The sequence below is a fragment of the Scyliorhinus canicula genome, chromosome 14, assembly GCF_902713615.1.
Source record: "Scyliorhinus canicula chromosome 14, sScyCan1.1, whole genome shotgun sequence".
Lineage (NCBI taxonomy): Eukaryota > Metazoa > Chordata > Chondrichthyes > Carcharhiniformes > Scyliorhinidae > Scyliorhinus > Scyliorhinus canicula.
In genome coordinates this window covers 159,130,143-159,146,183 of record NC_052159.1, presented here as the reverse complement: position 1 = coordinate 159,146,183, position 16,041 = coordinate 159,130,143, and the positions used below count along the sequence as shown (strand labels likewise).

Below are 16,041 nucleotides of genomic sequence, written 5' to 3'. Positions count from 1 at the left end.
CACCCCGACCCCCCCTCCACCCCCCGACGCCACCTCCAACCCCCGACCCCCCCCCTCCCACCCCCGACCCCCTCTCCAACCCCCGACCCCCCCCCTCCACCCCCCGACCCCCCTCCACCCACCGACCCCCTCTCCACCCCGGGTCTGTGCGGAGTCTGCACGCTCTCCCCCGGGTCTGTGCGGAGTCTGCACGCTCTCCCCGGGTCTGTGCGGAGTCTGCACGCTCTCCCCGGGTCTGTGTGGAGTCTGCACGCTCTCCCCCGGGTCTGTGTGGAGTCTGCACGCTCTCCCCCGGGTCTGTGCGGAGTCTGCACGTTCTCCCCCGGGTCTGTGCGGAGTCTGCACACTCTCCCCCGGGTCTGTGCGGAGTCTGCACGTTCTCCCCGGGTCTGTGGGGAGTCTGCACGCTCTCCCCCGGGTCTGTGTGGAGTCTGCACGCTCTCCCCGGGTCTGTGCGGAGTCTGCACGCTCTCCCCCGGGTCTGTGTGGAGTCTGCACGCTCTCCCCCGGGTCTGTGCGGAGTCTGCACGCTCTCCCCCGGGTCTGTGCGGAGTCTGCACGCTCTCCCCCGGGTCTGTGCGGAGTCTGCACGCTCTCCCCGGGTCTGTGCGGAGTCTGCACGGGTTTCCGCCGGGTGCTCCGTGTTGAATTACCAGCTTTCAATCTTCCATAGAAACCCTGGACAGCTGTGAAACGAGCCAGGGGAGATGTTACCACTTTATGAGGAAATTGTGACTGTGACCATTCCCGTCAGGCTATCGCCCACACAATGAACCCCTGCCCTGAGAGATCCATTCCTGGTGGCATTACAACCATTCACACTGCCTTAGCTGAAGCTGCTGAATGGACTGTTAACCTCGACATCAGACATCATTCCTTCCCCAGTCAGACAAGTGTAAAAGAAATGATTACAGCTTAAACAGGAACAAATCTAAAGTAGCTTTTAACTGTTGTGGATACAGGTTTGTTTGCCCAATATATAAGTGTATATTTTATGTGTTACTGGGACAATGTTGAAAAGGAGCATCCTAGATTTCAGAAACTGAGGCAGGGAGTGGAAAAGCAAGGCCGGGATGCTGAGGATCAGGCTTTAGCTCGGGTACTGTGTCCAAAACTGGGCCCCGCGCTTTGAGAAGGATGCCAAGGCCTCGGAGACGGAGAAGGGGCAGAGGAGATTTACCAGAATGTTCCCACGGACGAGTGGATTCCAATTAGTGGAAAGACTGGAGATGCCGGCAATGTTCTAACAACAGAGAAGGTTGAGGGGAGATGTAATTAAGGCCTTCGATGGGCCGAATGGCCTCCTTCTGCACTGTCAATTCTGTGATTCTATGAAATCACCTACCCTTTTGATTGAGTATGAGTGTTCCCAGTGGCGGATGGTCAGTAACCAGAGCGACACAGACTGAAGAGAATCAGTTTATTTCACAGTGAGTTGTTGTGATCGGGAAGGTGCTGTCTGAATGGGCGGTGGAAGCTGATTCAATAATAACTTTCATAAGCCATGATGTGGAGATGCCGGCGCTGGCCTGGGGTGAGCACAGTAAGAAGTCTGACAACACCAGGTTAAAGTCTGACAGGTTAGTTTGGAATCAGCTGATTCCAAGGAGCAGAGCTCCGAAAGCTAGTGATTCGAAACAAACCTGTCTGACATTAACCTACTGTTGTCAGACTTCTTACTGTGCCAACTTTCATAATGTAATGGGATAAAGAGTTGAAAAGGAAAAATTTGAAAGGCTGTGGGGGAGGAGCAGGGGGAGTGGATCAAATTGGAAAACTCCCAAAGGACCAGCACGGGCTCGATGGGCTGAATGGACTTTACATTTTTGAACCGAAACTGGAAACTGCAAGGAAAAGTTTTTCCATGGTGGGAGGAAATCTGTTGAAAGGTTTTTTGTGAAGCAGGTGTCTGCGTTTCTGGAGGTTTTGGAAGTGGGGCTTGGCAAGGGGATAGAGCTGCTGTTTGTCGGAACAACGTAATGTGTAACCCGCAAAATCAAACTTGGAAAGACACAAGGTGTCAGTCTGTCTGTGACTGGAGAGGGCAGCCCTTCCCTTTCTGTTCAGATTGAGCTGACGTTTAGACTGTTTTGGAGAATCTGGTCTTTTATTGAGAATTCACAGGGTGGGTTCCACGAGAGGAACAAATCTGTTTCTGACCTTGTGGCGATGTGGGGTGGGCAGGAAGGAGCTAAACCACAACTGTTCCCACAATCTCGGTGCAAAGACTGATATTGCGAAAGGCTTCATCCTCGACTGTATCATCAGACTCTTCGTCATGTGGATTTCTACTGAAGAAAGTTCAATAAAGGGGCCTCTCAGAGCAAACTGGTGAGAGTCCTCAGACCCTACCCCATGTTTCACTGGGAGATACACCTGGGGCTTGGAGCTCTGATTTACCTGAAACAGTCACACGTTAACCCTTCTGCTCACCGGCCTTCACTGCCTCTTGGTCCTGAATCAGATTTAAACATTGTTATCATGTCCTGGCCTTCCGCTTTTGCTGTCTCTCTAACCTCCTCCAGCACAACTTCCTGGAGACTTGTCCTCCAATTCCAGCCTCTTGAACATGGTTGATTTTTAATCTCTCCACCATTGGCAGCTGTACCTTTGGCTTCCTCCTCCCTACCGAAACCCCTCTACCTCCCTCAGAAACCCTTCTCCCTCCATCACCTCCCTCAGAAACACCTCTACCGCCCCATCACCTCCCTCAGAAACTCCTCAACCTCCCCATCACCTCCCTCAGAAACCCCTCAACCTACCCATCTCCTCCCTACCGAAACTCCTCTACCTCCCTCAGAAACCCTTCTCCCTCCATCACCTCCCTCAGAAACTTCTCTACAGCCCCGTCACCTCCCTCAGAAACTCCTCAACCTCCCCATCACCTCCCTCAGAAACCCCTCTACAGCCCAGTCACCTCCCTCAGAAACTCCTCATCCTCCCCATCACCTCCCTCAGAAACACCTCTACAGCCCCGTCACCTCCCTCAGAAACTCCTCTACCGCCCCATCACCTCCCTCAGAAACTCCTCTACCACCCCATCACCTCCCTCAGAAACCCTTCTCCCTCCATCACCTCCCTCAGAAACACCTCTACCGCCCTATCACCTCCCTCAGAAACCCCTCTACCTCCCCATCACCTCCCTCAGAAACCCCTCTACCTCCCCATCCCTTCCCTCAGAAACCCTTCTCCCTCCATCACCTCCCTCAGAAACCCCTCTACCTCTCCCTCCATCACCTCCCTCAGAAACCCCTCTACCTCTCCCTCCATCACCTCTCTCAGAAACCCCTCTACCTCCCCATCAGCTCCCTCAGAAACCCCTCTACCTCCCCATCACCTCCCTCAGAAACCCCCCTACCTCCCTATCACCTCCCTCAGAAACCCCTCTACCTCCCCATCCCCACCCTCAGAAACCCTTCTCCCCCCATCACCTCCCTCAGTAACTCCTCTATCTCTCCGTCTTCTCCCTCCCTACAGATCCTGTGGTTACCTGTCCTAACACCTCTGTGCGTGTCTCTAAGTTGAAGTTTAATCATTGTTGCTATGAAACGCCTTGAGACATTTATTATGTTGCAATGTGTCGGCTGTGTTCCTGTAAAGGGGAGGTCACTCTGTAGATGGTCTCTCTGCTCCTGAAACTGGAAGGAAATGTGATGCTTCTGTTTTTTGACATTTCACAAATCCATCCTCTGAACAATCTTGCAGCTTTGCCGTGGTTCTGTGTAGTTTTCACACTGCATTTAGAACACTTTGGTTTAGATGTTTCTGGAAAGCATTGTCAAGAGTTCAGTCTTTTGAAGGAATTTTCACTTTTCAAAATCTCTTTGGCAAGTTTTATTTTTAATTAAAGCTTGTCCTTTCTCTCTCTCTCCTGCTTTTTTTGTTAGAATTTGGGGGCTTTCATCCAGATGAAATGAATGACAATAATATTTGTGTGGCGCTGAAATAGATCCTTAAATCCAATTCGAGTCTTCATCCTTAAACAGCATCCTGAAACCGTGTTAGACACACACCCAGCTTCTGAAAACAAAGTGGAAGGAGCTGGCGGCTTGGGGCAGGGGTGGCAGTGGGAGGGGCCAGGTAGCAGTGGGGGGGGCAGTGGGGGGGGGGGGCAGGTGGCAGTGGGAGGGGCCAGGTGGCAGTGGAAGGGGCCCAGGGGGGCAGTGGGAGGGGCCAGGGGGGCAGTGGGGGGGGCCAGGGGGGCGCAGTGGGGGGGGCAGTGGGAGGGGGCAGGGGGGCAGTGGGGGGGGGCAGTGGGAGGGGCCAGGGGGGCAGTGGGAGGGGCCAGGGTTACAGTGGGAGGGGCCAGGGTGAAAGTGGGAGGGGCCAGGGTGGCAGTGGGAGGGGCCAGGGTGGCAGTGGGAGGGGCCAGGGTGGCAGTGGGGGGGGCCAGGGTGGCAGTGGGAGGGGCCAGGGGGGCAGTGGGTGGGGCCAGGGGGGCAGTGGGGGGGCCAGGGGGGGGCAGTGGGAGGGGGCAGGGTGACAGTGGGAGGGCCAGGGTGACAGTGGGAGGAGCCAGGGTGGCAGTGGGAGGGGCCAGGGTGGCAGTGGGAGGGGCCAGGGTAACAGTGGGAGGAGCCAGGGTGGCAGTGGGAGGGGCCAGGGTGGCAGTGGGGGGGCAGTGGGAGGGGCCAGGGGGGCAGTGGGTGGGGCCAGGGGGGCAGTGGGGGGGGGCCAGGGGGGGGCAGTGGGAGGGGGCAGTGGGAGGGGGCAGGGTGACAGTGGGAGGGCCAGGGTGACAGTGGGAGGAGCCAGGGTGGCAGTGGGAGGGGCCAGGGTAACAGTGGGAGGAGCCAGGGTGGCAGTGGGAGGGGCCAGGGGGGGGCAGTGGGAGGAGGCAGGGTGACAGTGGGAGGGCCAGGGTGACAGTGGGAGGAGCCAGGGTGGCAGTGGGAGGGGCCAGGGTGGCAGTGGGAGGGGCCAGGGTGGCAGTGGGAGGGGCCAGGGTGGCAGTGGGGGGGCAGTGGGAGGGGCCAGGGGGGCAGTGGGTGGGGCCAGGGGGGCAGTGGGGGGGGCCAGGGGGGGGCAGTGGGAGGGGGCAGGGTGGCAGTGGGAGGGCCAGGGTGACAGTGGGAGGAGCCAGGGTGGCAGTGGGAGGGGCCAGGGTGGCAGTGGGAGGGGCCAGGGTAACAGTGGGAGGAGCCAGGGTGGCAGTGGGAGGAGCCAGGGTGGCAGTGGGAGGGGCCAGGGTGGCAGTGGGAGGGGCCAGGGTAACAGTGGGAGGAGCCAGGGGTGGGAGGGGCCAGGGGGCAGTGGGTGAGGCCAGGGGGGCAGTGGGGGGGGGGCCAGGGGGGCAGTGGGGGGGGCCAGGGTGGCAGTGGGAGGGGCCAGGGTGGCAGTGGGAGGAGCCAGGGTGGCAGTGGGAGGGGCCAGGGTGGCAGTGGGAGGGGCCAGGGTAACAGTGGGAGGAGCCAGGGTGGCAGTGGGAGGGGCCAGGGTGGCAGTGGGGGGGCAGTGGGAGGGGCCAGGGGGGCAGTGGGTGGGGCCAGGGGGGCAGTGGGGGGGGGCCAGGGGGGGGCAGTGGGAGGGGGCAGTGGGAGGGGGCAGGGTGACAGTGGGAGGGCCAGGGTGACAGTGGGAGGAGCCAGGGTGGCAGTGGGAGGGGCCAGGGTAACAGTGGGAGGAGCCAGGGTGGCAGTGGGAGGAGCCAGGGTGGCAGTGGGAGGGGCCAGGGGGGGGCAGTGGGAGGAGGCAGGGTGACAGTGGGAGGGCCAGGGTGACAGTGGGAGGGCCAGGGTGACAGTGGGAGGAGCCAGGGTGGCAGTGGGAGGGGCCAGGGTGGCAGTGGGAGGAGCCAGGGTGGCAGTGGGAGGAGCCAGGGTGGCAGTGGGAGGGGCCAGGGTGGCAGTGGGAGGGGCCAGGGTAACAGTGGGAGGAGCCAGGGGTGGGAGGGGCCAGGGGGCAGTGGGAGAGGCCAGGGGGGCAGTGGGGGGGGGGCCAGGGGGGCAGTGGGGGGGGCCAGGGTGGCAGTGGGAGGGGCCAGGGTGGCAGTGGGAGGAGCCAGGGTGGCAGTGGGAGGGGCCAGGGTGGCAGTGGGAGGGGCCAGGGTAACAGTGGGAGGAGCCAGGGGTGGGAGGGGCCAGGGGGCAGTGGGTGGGGCCAGGGGGGCAGTGGGGGGGGCCAGGGGGGCAGTGGGGGGGGGCCAGGGTGGCAGTGGGAGGGGCCAGGGTGGCAGTGGGGGGGGCAGGGGGGCAGTGGGAGGGGGCAGGGTGACAGTGGGAGGGCCAGGGTGACAGTGGGAGGAGTCAGGGTGGCAGTGGGAGGGGCCAGGGTGGCAGTGGGAGGGGCCAGGGTGGCAGTGGGAGGGGCCAGGGTGGCCTATATTCTGAGCAGTTGCAAAAGCAAACGGGAAGTTTGGAAATGCTGACAGAGCAAAGAGGCCGGTGGCTGGCTGGCTGCCAAGTTGCACAAAGGGGCAGAGGGAGGCCGGCATCTGGTGATCAAAAGTTAGGTCAGGATTCTACGTTGTTGCAATACAGGAAAGTGAGATTTTGCCGAGTTCATGCATTTAGGAACTTTACCCAGACTGACACGGAGAAACTCTCCAGACTTTGTGACTTTATTGTGAGCATTTGAGAGGTGCTCAGAGTGTCAGTTTGGTAACTTATTCAGTCCAAACCTTATGGGTTTGAGCTCTAGTCACAGCCCAGAAGGAGGCCATTCGACCTGTCTGGTCTGTGCTGGCCCGCCCGTCGCTGTGTGAGGTTTTGTGCCCAAGTGTCCATCCAACGTGCTGTGAAATAATTGGTTCTCTCTCTGCTCCAAGCGCCCTTATGGGCTGTGGCTTCCAGGTAGTTATCACTCGCTCTGTAAGAATGTTCCTCCCAACACTCCCACTTCCCCAAAACAATAACCCTCATCCCCAAAACAATAACCCTCATCCCCAAAACAATAACCCTCATCCTTACTTTCAACTGCTTTACTTCTCTACCTATTCTAATCCTGTCATAATCTTGTACACCTCGATTAAATCTCCCCTCAATCCGCGTTACTCCCAGGAGAAGAATCTCCGCTTCGCCAACTAAACCATGTAGCTAAAATCCCTCATCACAGAATAATGCGGAAGAGGCCCTTTGGCCCATCCTGTCTGCACCGACGCATGAAAACACCTGACCTGTCTGCCTAATCCCATTTGCCAGCAGTTGGCCAGTAGCCTTGACTGTTATGAGGTGCCAAGTGCTCATCCAGATGCTTTCTAAAGGATGTGAGGCATCACACCTCTACCACTCCATTCCTGGGACAGTCCCAGCACCCTTCCTCCATTCCTGGGACGGCCCCAGCACCCTTCCTCCATTCCTGGGACGGTCCCAGCACCCTTCTCCATTCCTGGGACGGTCCCAGCACCCTTCCTTCATTCCTGGGACGGCCCCAGCACCCTTCTCCATTCCTGGGACGGCCCCAGCACCCTTCCTCCATTCCTGGGACAGCCCCAGCACCCTTCCTCCATTCCTGGGACAGTCCCAGCACCCTTCCTCCATTCCTGGGACGGCCCCAGCACCCTTCTCCATTCCTGGGACGGTCCCAACACCCTTCCTCCATTCCTGGGACGGTCCCAACACCCTTCCTCCATTCCTGGGATGGCCCCAGCACCCTTCCTCCATTCCTGGGACAGTCCCAGCACCCTTCCTCCATTCCTGGGACGGTCCCAGCAGCCTTCCTCCATTCCTGGGACGGTCCCAGCAGCCTTCCTCCATTCCTGGGACGGTCCCAGCACCCTTCCTCCATTCCTGGGTGGGTCTCCACCCGGATGGGATATGTCCCCATTCTCTCCGCAGTCACACACTCCCTGGGTCTGGAGTTAACCCATTGTTCACTGTGACCACCCCGTCCCTCACCTTCAGTCAACCTCTGCTTTTATTTGCTTCCAGTGGCCTTTCTAAAACCACAAAACCCACCTTGAGCTTTTTGTTACAAACCTTTGCAACTTTATTGATTTGTTCAAATGCAAATGAGATGGATCACTGCCAGAGAATGCGAGCATGTTTTGGGATACTGTCTGTGAGTGACTTGAGATGTGATGTGGTGAGTGGAGCATGTTTGTGAGGAACAGGCGACTTTTCCCAACTCCCTCCACCATTGGGAAATTTGCTCACTCACTGTAGACTCAATGATTGGGATTGATTGATCAATAACTCAATAATGGGGATTGACGGGCAACACGGTAGCACAGTGGTTAGCACTGCTGCTTAATAGCTCCAGGGTCCCAGGTTCGATTCCCGGCTTGGGTCACTGTCTGTGCGGAGTCTGCACGTTCTCCCCGTGTCTGCGTGGGTTTCCTCCAGGTGCTCCGGTTTCCTCCCACAAGCCCTGAAAGACATGCTGTTAGGTGAATTGGACATTCTGAATTCTCCCTCTGTGTTCCCGAACAGGCGCCGGAGTGTGGCGAATGAGGGAGAATTCGGAATGTCCAAATTACCTAACAGCACGTCTTTCGGAGCAAACCCACGCAGACGCGGGGAGAACGTGCAGACTCCGCGCAGACAGTGACCCAAGTCGGGAATCGAACCTGGGACCCTGGAGCTGTGAAGCAACAGTGCTAACCACTGTGCTCTCGTGCCACCCCAGCTAATTTGTGCACAGCAAGATCCCAAATAGCGCAATTAGATCATTCGATGTTGGTTTAGGTACAGTGACCACAGAGAGGACAGACAGGGTCACGATTTAGCATTTCAACCAATCGAATTGCTCAATTTCCGACCATCCCGGTCTGAAATTGTGTTGATTTCTGTGACCATTTGCTTTATTTTTTTTGTCAGGAAGGGAACAGTTCCACGGACTGGGCTCGATGTACTGTCGTGGGGCCGCTGCTGTCATCCTGACCTATGATGTGACGAACCGGCAGAGTCTCCGGGAGCTGGAAGAGAGGTTTCTGACGCTGACTGACACTGCGCAGCCTGACTGTCTGTTCGCTGTGGTGGGGAATAAATCGGATTTAACTGACGACTGGGCGGAGATTGGTGACACCGAGACAGAGGCAGCAAGTCCAGCTTCTCCTGACCCCAAAGTGAGTAAACAGGTCTTCAAAGAGGATGCAATCAGTCTCTATAAGCAGCTGCTTAAATCCAAGATGCTGAATGAAAAGGATTTCCCAGTGGCAGAGGCAATGTGTTTTGAAACCAGTGCTAAGACTGGCTACAATGTTGACCTGCTCTTTGAAACCATTTTTGACCTGGTTGTGGCTGGCATTGTGAAGAAGCCGGGCAAACCCTCCGAGACCGTGGATCTGAAACACAGCAGGAATTCTAAACCCAATAAATCATCATGCTGCACTTGAGGTGGATGGATGAATTATTTTCTGCAACTTGCAATGGAGGGACGATAAATCCCACTCTACGATGCAGTGTGAATCCTGAAGGAATGAACAGTTATCCGTGCCGTGCACGCCATGTGGGATCCATCGCCAAGAAGGCAGGTCGATCCACACCTTGATCCAGTTCGAGAACATATTTGCACAAAGCGCTAGAATGAATGGAATGCCACAGTATTGATCGATTGTACAGCAAGTTCTGATGCTGCCCCCTCTGGACAGAATCTCTGCCAAGTGGAAGCCGTTAAGAAAAATCAGTCCACCTTTCATCGCCTTGTGTAGTTGGGGTTAAATAGCCAAACAACAGTGCCCGAGGTTAATTTGATGGGTAACTGGGAGTGAGCTGTTTGTGACGGCTGTGGCAATATTGAGGGGAGAGATATGGATTAGATTAAACCACAATATGATCGTTTGGCAGATTCAGTAGTGCGAATTAATGATTTGAAATCTAAACTGTGACTTAATTTAATGTGCCTCTTCTTGACCGATTTATAATCAATGGTTATTTTTAAAGAATGCTAGATATTAACATGTGAAAATTAAATTGATTTATGAACTGTTGAATTTGTGTTTTGATGGAAATCATCATTGCCTGGTCTCTGATTCCACTTCTCCTGTGTTACGCTGTACACTTTAATACTGAAAGTAATTTGTGCCCGTTTGCCTATAAAGCTCCAGTATTTTACACTACCTACTAATTTCCTGTTGTTGAGTTAGAGATTTCTGGTGGTCAAGGAGGGCGTGTGGCCCAATCTGTCTGCACTCTCTCCCCTCAGTGACCTGTCTACCATGCTCACTTCTCAATTTCTGCAGGTAATAATGGTCGTTATATTACTAGACTCGTCACCTGGAGTCCTGAATTACTAATCGTCCCAACTTGCATTTATGTAGCAGCTTCTAGCCTTCAGTTTGGGAGATGGTGGTGTTATCACTGGACTAGTGATCCAGAGACCCAGATTAGTGTTCTGTGGACACAGGTACAAATCCCGTCACGGCTGCTGGAGTAATTTAAATTCAGCTAATAAATCTGGAATAAAAAAGGAGAAACGGTGGCCAAGAAGGTGTCATCAATTGTTGTAAAAATCCATCTGGTTCAGTACTGTTCTGTTGGGAAGGAAATCTGCCGTCCTTACCTGGTCTGGCCTACATGTGATTCCTGACCTACAGTAACTTCCCTCGACTGCCCAGCAAGTCACTCGGTTCTATCAAACCGCAGCAGTTAGAGTGTGAGAAACTGGACAAGACACCTGGCATTAGTAGGCAGCACGGTAGCATTGTGGATAGCATAATCGCTTCACAGCTCCAGGGTCCCAGGTTCGATTCCCGGCTGGGTCACTGTCTATGCGGAGTCTGCACATCCTCCCCGTGTGTGCGTGGGTTTCCTCCGGGTGCTCCGGTTTCCTCCCACAGTCCAAAGATGTGCAGGTTAGGTGGATTGGCCATGATAAATTGCCCATAATGTCCAAAATTGCCCTTCGTGTTGGGTGGGGTTACTGGGTTATGGGGATAGGGTGGAGGTGTTGACCTTGGGTAGGGTGCTCTTTCCAAGAGCCGGTGCAGACTCGATGGGCCGACTGGCCTCCTTCTGCACTGTAAATTCTATGTAATTAACGCATCAGATTCAGATACACACATTCTGCCCAATTGATGCTGCAAAGTGCTCCTCACTAACATCAGGGACATGTGCCAAAAACAGGAGAGATATCCCACAGGCTATTCCTGATATAAATCCCAATGATGTTTACAGTGGAAAGTGTCCATGTCAACCTGTCACACTGTAATTCCAGCCCTGCTCTAGCGGTGGTGCTGCAGGAGGTTCTAATGCAGAACAAAGAAAATTACAGCACGGGAACAGGCCCTTCGGCCCTCCAAGCCCGTACCGACCAAGCTGCCCGTCTGAATGTTGACTGTCAGGTCTGCCTCACCCATGGTGGGAAATATTAAACACACATCAGAGACGACAGTGTCTGGTAAAATACTTTTAATTTGTATAATTACATTGATTTATGAAGTTTTGTCTGCCATACATTAGAATGTAACAGGGAGTATGTACAGGTAATTGCTGTTTAACAAGTTGAACTTCTTGTTAAGCCCTTACTGGTTCTTAATAATGTGATTAATTTGGTTACTTTGCCCAATATAGAATTCATCCTATTCGGAATACAGTCTCTCAAATTCAGTCCTAGTGCACACCCAGTGGGTGGGAAATTGCTTTTAGCACCTGTGTTAATGTTTCTAACCAGTGTTAGCTATTGTCTGCTGCCATACTGACAATATTACTGAACATTCATAAATTACTGGGGAGATATATAACATAAAGCAGAAGATAAACACAGTATTTAGCGAAAGGAGCTCTAGGAAGAATGTGCATTTCTAAAGCAGTTTGATGTTGGCTTTACATTGCTGTAACGTCCAGGGTCCAGTCAGTGCTATTCTGCTGTAAAACGCAGCAACCAACTTGCAGACGGGGATAGATCGCACCAATAGTAAATTGAAGCTGTTCTAATCACACTGGTGGAAGAAAGAAGGTTGGACAGGAGACCAGGGAGATTTACTCACATCTCTGTGAATAGCACCATTAGATCTTGGCAGACAAGGTCGGTTAATATCTCACCTCTGTCAGGGCACTAATTGAACAGACACAATTTGAAAGAATTTGACACTAGGCTGATGGTATTGGTGTGAAATAATGACTGCTTTATTTAAGCCTTAAAAAATTTGCTCTCTCTGTGTGGAATCCTTGATGTAATGATGTGAACTAAAGTGTTCTTTAGTAGTCAAGAACTTTCAGGAGGTTCTGCTGTGGGAGAGGGCGATATGATCTCACTGTGGAGCCTCCCCCTCTCTGTGATCTCCGTATCTTCCTCTGGGTGGGTGGCTGTGTCAGCAGAAGTCGCAGGAATTGCGGGCATGAGCAGCCTGTAGACCCGACTCCACTGAACAGCTGAAACTCGCAGAGTGACCCGTCCCACCTACAAACCTTTCCCACTGTCCAACTGGGTTTAAACCAGGCTGCAATCAGTAAAAGGAAAGAATTGCATTTTCATAGCACCTTTCACATCCTGGGGAGATCCCAAAACGATTTACAACCAATGACGCACTTCTAAAGTGTGTTGTAGGAAATGCAGCAGCCAACTTATGCACAGGAAGATCCTACAAGCAGCACTGTGACAATAACCGGGTTATTCGGGGTAACTGTTCTGCTCTCCTCTCCGAATGGAGCTACTGGATCCTCTCTGTCCAGCCCAGAGGGCAAATGGGGGTCTCAGTTTAACATGTATCTGAAAGTCGGCACTCCTGGCAGCGTGGCACTCCCCCAGTGCAGCACTCCCCCAGTGCAGCCCTCCCCCAGTGCAGCCCTCCCCCAGTGCAGCCCTCCCCCAGTGCAGCCCTCCCCCAGTGCAGCCCTCCCCCAGTGCAGCACTCCCCCAGTGCAGCACACCCCCCTCCCTCGAGTCAGAACTGGCAGATTGTGACCAAGGTGAATTGGTGAACATTAGTGGTGGTGGCAGCTTATTTAATGCTAAGCTTTAAAGAGAATGAACTACGTTTAGTGCATTAATGAAGTTAAATGAGATTGTAGCGGAGTGATTTATTTACTTGGGCTTTATTATCTGTGATACGAGGTAACGAGTTGGAAGACAGCGTCATTTAATAGAAGAATTGTGATTCTCATTCTGTCCCATCACCTTGTTGCGGTTACTGGCTGGAATCCGGGGGCGGTGGTGATTGGTGCTTCATGGCTGGCGGTGTTTGTTATAAATTCTTCATACAGACCTGGCATCGGCCCACGCGGGTTAAAAGCTGCCCCGCCTTCAGAGTGTCCGGGACGGGCTGCTCCTTGAACTGCTGGCTCAGGTCGATGGTGGAAAGCCAGAAGCTGTGCTTATTGGCAAAGTAGTGGCACGTTCCACCAGCACCATTACATTCCACAAAAGGAGTGGTGCGGAAATCCTCCAGGCAGCTGCCAGGAGATACCAGCGACTGACCTCCACCCTCGCTGCCGGCGGCTGTGTGCTGCAAGGGAGAGAACAATGTGTTTGTGCCCTTTCACCAACCACACAGTCAGAACTTCAAATAGCAACGTGGCTTCAGTCAACTTTCAGTCCCTTTACAGTGGGGGAGGGGAGTACAACCTGTACTCAGGGAAAACAGTGCCAATTTAAACAGGGCCTCACTCTGGGTAATTCCAGCTCTGCCTCCCCCTTGGAATTGGAAGCGGGAATGTGAGTCATAGAATCACAGAATTTACAGTGCAGAAGGAGGCCATTCAGCCCATCGAGTCTGCACTGGCCCCTGGAAAGAGCACCCCATTTAAGCCCACATTTGAGGGCAGCACGGTAGCACAATCGCTTCACAGCTCCAGGGTCCCAGGTTCGATTCCGGCTTGGGTCACTGTCTGTGTGGAGTCTGCACATCCTCCCCGTGTCTGCGTGGGTTTCCTCCGGGTGCTCCGGTTTCCTCCCACAGTCCAAAGATGTGCAGGTTAGGTGGATTGGCCATGCTAAATTGCCCTTAGTGTTGGGTGGGGTTACTGGGTTATGGGGACAGGGTGGAGGTGTTGACCTTGGGTAGGGTGCTCTTTCCAAGAGCCGGTGCAGACTTGATGGGCCGCATGGCCTCCTTCTGCACTGTAAATTCTATGATTCTATGATTTCCAACCTACCCCAGTAACCCCACCTAACCTTTTTGGACACTAAGGGCAATTTAGCATGACCACTCCCTGTACGTCTTTGGACTGTGGGAGGAAACCCCCACGGTCACAGGGAGAACGGGCAGACTCCGCACAGGCAGTGACCCAAACCGGGCAACGAACCTGGGACCCTGATGCTGTGAAGCAACTGTGCTAACCACTGTGCTACCGTGCCGCCCACTCGAATACCTCGCGTTTCTGGCTCTGTTTACCCTCACAGCTGAGGGAGGATACGGAGGATATTTACCAGAATGGTGCCAGGATGAGAAACTGTTACACTGGCAGAGGGTCAGTTACCAGAGCGACACAGATTGAAGGTAATTGGCACATGAACCTGGGGGTTGGGGGGTGAGGTCTGAAAGCAGATTCAAAGGAACTTTCAAACACGATTTAACCAGTTTACATAACAATGGGAGAGAGAGCAGGGAGGCTGGGCTGATTCAATACTGACATGATGGGCCAAATGGCCTCCTCTTGTGCCGTCGGGTTTCAATGATCCAGCCGTGCCTGCTCAGCATAACTGATCGTTACTGATATCTGAACCGAAGATTTCTAACATATTGAAATGATGTAAAGTATTTACCATCAGGAAGGAGTAACCGATCCACAGGCTACGCCAGCCGACAGGGCACATTGGGATGGTGATGTCCTGGCTGTGAATGGCGACTGCGAGAGAGGGAGCCTCGCACACGGAGCACCGGCTAATGTACGGCTTGATATCCTCGTCAGCGACAGGCATCATTGGAATCGCAGCATTGGTAGACAGCCAATAAGACTTGTCATTTCTACTCGCAAAGTAGCAGACTTCATTGATGTTACAGTACACGAAGGGGATTGTACTGAATCTTGGCATGCAGGACCCAGCTAATCCTGAGAATGAAACCGCTCAAATTAGTGGACTGGGTAACTCAGTAATCACAATCGTCACACCCACATTGACAACCGTCACACCCACATTGACAATCGTCACACCCACATTGACAACCGTCACACCCACATTGACAACAGTCACACCCACATTCACAATCGTCACACCCACATTCACAACCGTCACACCCACATTGACAACCGTCACATCCACATTGACAATCGTCACACCCACATTCACAACCGTCACACCCACATTCACAACCGTCACACCCACATTCACAACCGTCACATCCACGTTCACAATTGTCACACCCACATTGACAACCGTCACACCCACATTGACAACCGTCACACCCACATTCACAACCGTCACATCCACGTTCACAATTGTCACACCCACATTGACAACCGTCACATCCACATTCACAACCGTCACACCCACATTCACAACCGTCACACCCACATTGACAATCGTCACACCCACATTGACAACCGTCACACCCACATTCACAACCGTCACACCCACATTCACAACCGTTACACCCACATTCACAATTGTCACACCCACATTGACAACCGTCACACCCACATTGACAACAGTCACACCCACATTGACAATCGTCACACCCACATTGACAACAGTCACACCCACATTCACAACCGTCACACCCACATTCACACCGTCACACCCACATTGACAACCGTCACACCCACATTCACAACCGTCACACCCACATTCACAATCGTCACATTCACATTGACAACCGTCACATCCACATTCACAATCGTCACATCCACATTGACAACCGTCACACCCACATTCACAACCGTCACACCCACATTGACAATCGTCACACCCACATTGACAATCGTCACACCCACATTGACAACCGTCACACCCACATTCACAACCGTCACACCCACATTCACACCGTCACACCCACATTGACAACCGTCACACCCACATTCACACCGTCACACCCACATTGACAACCGTCACACCCACATTCACAACCGTCACACCCACATTGACAACCGTCACACCCACATTCACAACCGTCACACCCACATTGACAACCGTCACACCCACATTGACAACCGTCACACCCACATTGACAATCGTCACATCCACATTCACAACCGTCACATCCACATTCACAACCGTCACACC

General features: G+C 53.8%; 2 protein-coding genes across 2 annotated transcripts in view; one reads left to right on the top strand and one right to left on the bottom strand.

The window, feature by feature from the left end:
- Positions 1-8,674: 8,674 nt before the first annotated feature.
- Positions 8,675-9,871, top strand: rab20 (RAB20, member RAS oncogene family). The gene has a single exon (XM_038818893.1). It carries the CDS (start codon positions 8,786-8,788, stop codon positions 9,272-9,274), a length of 489 nt encoding a protein of 162 aa, XP_038674821.1. The 5' UTR covers positions 8,675-8,785; the 3' UTR covers positions 9,275-9,871.
- Positions 9,872-12,720: 2,849 nt separating this feature from the next.
- LOC119977247 (collagen alpha-6(IV) chain-like) overlaps positions 12,721-16,041 on the bottom strand; it is a 257,936-nt gene continuing 254,615 nt past the window's right edge. The window contains exons 39-40 of the mRNA XM_038817958.1: positions 14,584-14,870; positions 12,721-13,324 (exon numbers count right to left, since the gene is read on the bottom strand). Coding sequence (XP_038673886.1) covers positions 13,064-13,324; positions 14,584-14,870 — 548 coding nt within the window. The 3' untranslated portion in view covers positions 12,721-13,063. The remainder of the gene's footprint in view (positions 13,325-14,583; positions 14,871-16,041) is intronic.